The sequence below is a fragment of the Nanorana parkeri genome, unplaced genomic scaffold (assembly GCF_000935625.1).
Source record: "Nanorana parkeri isolate BGI_ZX_2015 unplaced genomic scaffold, ASM93562v1 scaffold47, whole genome shotgun sequence".
Classification (NCBI taxonomy): domain Eukaryota; kingdom Metazoa; phylum Chordata; class Amphibia; order Anura; family Dicroglossidae; genus Nanorana; species Nanorana parkeri.
Window position 1 is genome coordinate 148,004 of NW_017306315.1, and position 6,130 is coordinate 154,133.

General features: G+C 37.9%; 1 protein-coding gene across 3 annotated transcripts in view; it reads right to left on the minus strand.

The window, feature by feature from the left end:
* Positions 1–576: 576 nt before the first annotated feature.
* The window catches only part of KLF4 (Kruppel like factor 4), a 10,378-nt gene continuing 4,824 nt past the window's right edge, over positions 577–6,130 (minus strand). For all 3 annotated transcript variants that reach the window (XM_018573512.1, XM_018573520.1, XM_018573506.1), the window contains one exon: positions 577–1,134. In XM_018573512.1, the coding sequence (XP_018429014.1) occupies positions 959–1,134 (176 nt within the window). In that variant the 3' untranslated portion in view covers positions 577–958. The remainder of the gene's footprint in view (positions 1,135–6,130) is intronic.

Genomic DNA, 6,130 nt, shown 5'->3' on the forward strand with positions numbered 1-6,130 from the left:
CAAATAAAATAACTTTATTTAAAACTTATTGAATAAGCAAAAATACAAATTCCAAAAAAGTTCATTTTACTTCATGGTTTACAAATATACAAAATAGAAGTTGGCATAAGTTTATATTACATATTTATTATGTAAAGTCCTATATAGAAAACAAAAACATTTGTTCTGGATAAGGCATATGCGGGAAAAAGACCATTGTACAAATTTATTGCACATAGAAACCACAGTGCATCACATACTGTCTGCATATACAAATATATTAAACAAAATAAATCAGGTTTACACACCCGACTTTGGTCAAAATTGAAAAAAAAAAAAATTCGGAAGACAAATAGATTTCCTTGTCGAATATGCAGCAGTTTGAGAACTTTGGCTTCAATTTCGGTACCATTAGAAGTATCAGCCTGTAAGCACCATTAGCGAATTGTATTTATTCCTTCAACCAGCATTACATACTACCTGTGTGAACATGCACACCAAATTAAGCATCCAATGGAATAATAATGAGATATTTCCACAAATGTTACACAATGTCATTGTGCAACAAGAAGGAACAAATTATTCACGGACCTTTTCTGGCCATTTGCTCCCTGAAACACACCTTAAGCCCTTAGCCTATCAGGGGGAGGATTATGATCAACAACAGCAGCAGGTGGAACAAGACTGAACACTTCTGAATAGTGCAATCAACAGTTTTCCAGTCCTTACAATATAGTTCCAGGTTTAAGTCCAGTTTGATCCAAAAATGGAATGCCTGAAGATCCAGTCAAAACCCCATTTTTGTAGTCCATTAAATTAGCATGTTCTCCATTATGCTGTGGAGAATAGTTACACTGAGGTTTCCAAGTTTTGATTTCTCACACAATTTGTAGTGCTTGCGTTCAGTTTCTCTCCCATCCCCTTGTAATGTGTGCTGTAAATACTGAGACTTCTTTAGGCCTGCAATCACTTTTACCACTTAGAAGTGCCTTTTCATATGCAAGGCAAGGTGGTCTGACCTAGAAAAGGCCCGATCACACCTTTGGCACTGAAATGGCCTATGGCCAGTATGTTTTCTGTAGTGGCGCGTCAATTCATCAGAGCGAGCAAATTTCCACCCGCACCCTTCCCAGTCGCAATGGTATGGCTTTTCACCTACACAAAAGAAACAAAAAACAAAAAGTTAGTAACACGACAACACCCCAAATTACAGAAAAGTGGCTAATCTACTGGAAAACCAAGAAAAGCAGTGCGTGTAATTGATAGAAACCAATTAAAATCCATCTGTCATTCGTCCAGTGTAGCTTAGAAAATGCAAGCTGGGACCTGATTGATATGGACAACCCAGTCTATTTCAGACATTATTCATTTGCCATAGAGTCCCCCTCAGCTCACAAAAAACAATGCAATAATAAAAAAAATAAAAAAAAGTTGCTTGGATTCCAGATTTACAAAAATACATGCAATAAAGACTTTGGAATGGCACACCTGTCATGAGCCAGACATATGTTAAAACCAGTTTATCTTCATTTTAACATTTACAACACAAACTATAATGCTTCGTGCATTGTAACATTCTTTGGAAATACATGCTTTTAGTTACTCAACATGGTGCATCTGATTTAATACTACTATGCAAGAAATCTGCTGTAACCTATAGGAAGTAACCAGTGTTCACTAGTCACGCTACAGTAAACCTGCCGAAAGCCAGCACTTCGACTGGTTGCTGTAGGATCTAACCTATAGTGTGCCATTTTAGAGACCAATTAATGGATGGCTGGTGGAAAAGCTAAAAAATAAATAAAAATAAATAAGTTCTTAAAGTGAACTTGCTGGCTTTAAGTTTCAAATTTTAAAAATCCTCACAAAAAGGTGGCAGCTCTTACTTTCACAGCTTGAAAACACGCCTGAGTTTTGTCACGAAGGTTAGCTATACAGGTTACAACCTGATCTCATTTAGATTTACCATTAACTATAGGATAAATGTACTGCCCTTCTATACAGCAGGAGTGGACAAATTAATATGGAACCCAGGAGTCAGTCCATTCAAGCTAGGAGGATTTTTTATTTTAGTAGCCAGTTTTTTTAGTTGCCAGCTCCATTGACAACTAAAGAAAACTTCAAAAGTTAGGCACCAACTGTATTTTCTATGGAGCACTGGCTACATGGCTTCTGAGATTTGTGCAGCCCTGTTATACAGTCCAGGTAAACTCACTACATAGTTGTTGGCAAATGTAAAATAGGTTGTACAGTTAGTTTGTAGCCATTTTCCCAGCCGTAGTCACCAATGGTAGCCTTTGTGTTTCTTTAATGACTGGCTTCCTTTATTTTGCTGGCTAATGCACACTAAAAGTGACAAATTAAGGGTCAGGGCTAGTCCCAAGTAATAAACAGGAAAATGTCATATGCTGGTAAAATGTGCTGTTCATGTTAAATGTCTCTTTGTTTTGATGTAATCGTTTAATTTCCAGACTTCTAAAAAGTTCTAGAACACTGCAGGCGGAGGGAAAATGCCATTGTAGGAAAAGGTGACTCCATCATACAGCAAACTATACGTGAATGTATTTTAGCATTCAATACTTCATTATTCCACTTTTCAATGGAAACCTACTTTATAATGCAAAATATCAACTTATTTCATAAACTATAAATTACATTCAAGCTGAAAGACAGGTGTACCCAGGAACAAAGGTTAGTTAGAATGGGCATCAAAACTACCTAGGTTCTACACCTGTATTTATGATGCTATGACTTGCCAACAGTTAAGACAATACCTAAGCACTGCAGCAGATAGAAAACACCTCAAAGTCAACATGACTAGGCAGGGTAACACCAGTGGCAGACAAACTTAAGGAATAAGCTTTTGGGGATCCGACTTGAGATTAACTATCACTACACAGAGCAAGAAACTCCTTAACCAAATGAGTGCTGCAATAGTAATTAATAAAGTAGATGATCCATTTGAAATGGTGTCTTTTAAGGGAAAGGGAAAAAAGCTGCCCGTTTTATGGACTGTATAAAAGAATATAAAACTGAAAGCAGCTAGACTACAAAAAGGTAGAGGAAATTACGGAGGCCATTCATTTTCTTTTCAATTTTGTTCAGCAATTTACCAATTACAATACCCCAAGACTACTGCTAATTGCCTTTTAATACCCATCAGTTAAATGCAGAAAGTTTCCCCGAGATGATTAAAAGATGATCTTTTAAGGGTTCACTAGCAGGTCACATCACATGCTATCATTTGGTAACCGCAGTGGCCAAAAATTCCTAGTTCTACTCAACTGTTTTGTCCATTGCAAAGCAAAGAATGGTGCTTGCCTGAGAGCTACTGGGAGTCCATCTGTTAAAGGGTGACTATTTACAGGGTCTTAATTGGAGATGAGTCAATAGTGAGGTTTCCCCAAGACCCATACGTCTACACGAAACATCAGCTGTGAAATCAGGTTAGCCACAGCTCATCAACAGACAAGGAGTTATGTTTTTATGTGGCAACAGACAACATGCTCATAACTTGAAGTGACCCAAAAGGAGTTTAAAAAAAAAATAAAAAATAATATAATAAAAAAACACATTAAGGTTGACATCTTAACTATTAAAAACGTATTTGTGTATCACTCGGCTGTAGGTCTTCAAATCATCCCTGAATTCATGCTGACACTATCTTTCCTTCTGGAGGGTGGCTAATTTTGTTCTCCATGGTCTCAGTGTGTTGTAAAGTAACCACTGCTCCAAGCTCGCTCCCGTGAGGAACTACAATCTCAATATAAATTATTAAAACCTAATGTGAGATTGTAGTCCCATCACGGGAGCGAGGTTAGAGTGGTGGCTACTTTACAACACATACAGGGGACCAAAAGTAACCACCCTCCAGAAGGAAAGTGTCGGCACCAATCCAGAGATGATTTAAGGATCTACAGCCACGCGATACATTTTTTGGTAATAGTTAGGGTACTTGAATGCATTTAAGATTTACCCCCGAGTTTAGTGTCACTTACTACCAAAAATATTACATATAAGCATGCATCGTTTATTACGATCAATATATTGATAGATATCAATAGATCATCATCAACATAGTGAGGGAAATTTAAGTAACTTGCCAGAAGAATCCAATGTAATGGATATCGGGCTGCCTACTGGGCTGCCAAAAGGATTTGCCATAGGGCAAATCCACCTGCAAAGTTTTGAAGACCAATAACCACCACTGTACTGTGAGGAACACTTCTTATTGCTGCAGTGCTACTTTGGCACACCAGAGGGGGGATCCAAGCTGCAACCTGATAGTGAGATTGCGGGCTAGATTAGTTACTAATGTGGTAAATAGGATAAAACGTCCCCATTGATTCAGGTATGCACCAAAAGCAGTTAAAAGAAAGCTACAGTATATAATGTGTAAGCATAATAAAAAAAAAGTAGGGACCAGACAGATTAGGATTTTACAAAAATGTCAGTGTTTATAAAAATCGACAAAGTATTTTCTGAACATCCAAAATGTCACTGCAATTGAGGACTTTCACAATTCTCATACGTTTGGCCCTCAGGGCCTCTAGTGAAGATCAAAGTCACTTTACCTTATTGTTTGCTACAAATATTTTCTGCTATTCGAAACATTAATCTGATCTGTTGCTGCAAAAACTTGGCCAGGCTGCATAAGACATTAACCACACCTCAATGCCTTATGAAATTAATTTTTCCACTTGAAAGCCAGTGACAAATATTCAACTGGCCTTATTGACAACTTTTGGCACAAGGTAAAAAAAATAAATAGAACAAGCAGCTCTTGGGTGAAAAACAACCCTGAATGTGGACGCTCATTCCGTTCATTACACTATTCAACAGAGATGGAAAACAGGTCGTTAAAGCTTCACGAATCAAAATGTCGATTCTTAGTGAAGAGTATATTTTTTGCTCATTTTTGCAACTTAAGTCATTTAGTATGTCCTTAACTAATGCTCTCATTGAATGATTCTAAGTGGGAACTAGATAGGAAAATAAAGTTCAGAAGCACTGCATGTACTTAACTTAATTGAACATTATACAGAAACATTCAAGGTATCGAATATACTGCTTATTTTTATGCAACAACTATACTATGTGGACTCCTAGGGGTCTATTTATAAAATGTTTACACACAATTTGCATATCGAATTGGATTCACCCGGAAAAATTTGTGATTTGTGGATGAATGTTATGTGAAAATAGACAGACCCGTTCTTATTGAAAAAGGGAAAATTGCAGGACAATAGGTAAATAAGACAAACTTGGAAAATGCTGTGTTAATGTCTTCTAGTGAGCTGCTTTCAGTTATCAACTACTTAGGACCGCCACCACCAACTAGCTATAAGCAGTAAGTGCCCCAAGTGACTAAAAAAATTACTGGATTTACAATGTTTCATGAGGGAGTTTATATATGTGATAGATAAGATATAGATGATAAAACGGTCTTTGTATACAACATTGAACTAAAATGTACCTAATCAGTAGTAAACACAACAACTTTACCAGGGGGTACTTGTGGGAATGTATCTCTAGGTTTACCAAATTGACAATCAGATATTAGCACAACTCAAAACCAACTAAAAAAAACACTGTATATGCACAATGCAATGTGCATAAATAATGTATTTGCTTTTGAATGTGCCAGTTACGAATAGACACAGTTATGCTGGGCACACACCTTACAACCATCGCAAGACTTTTGTCTTGCGATGGTTGTAAGGTAATCAAAAAAACGTACGATCTGCCCATCTTGGACAGGCAGATGATCGCAAGCCGCGCCCCCCTGAGGGGCGGGCTTCCGATGACCGTAATGCCGAACAGGCAGTGTGCGCTTGCGCACACCAGCCCGCCGGCTTTTATCTTACGAACATGCTACACACCCGCCGAACATCGTACGATGCTCGGCGGGTTTTCGAACATGTTCGTAAGTTAAAAGTCGTGCAACCTTACAGTAGTAGAGGTTGCACGGCTTCCACACACCTTACGATAATCGTACGATCGCGGGATTTCCCGCGATTATCGTACGATTATCCTAAGGTGTGTAAGCACCCTTATGCTTACTAATCTAAGGTTTGAATTGGAAACTTAAGAACACCTGATGAAAGAGTGAATATACAGCTGGTATAGGTTGGGGATGGGTAAGGGTGGG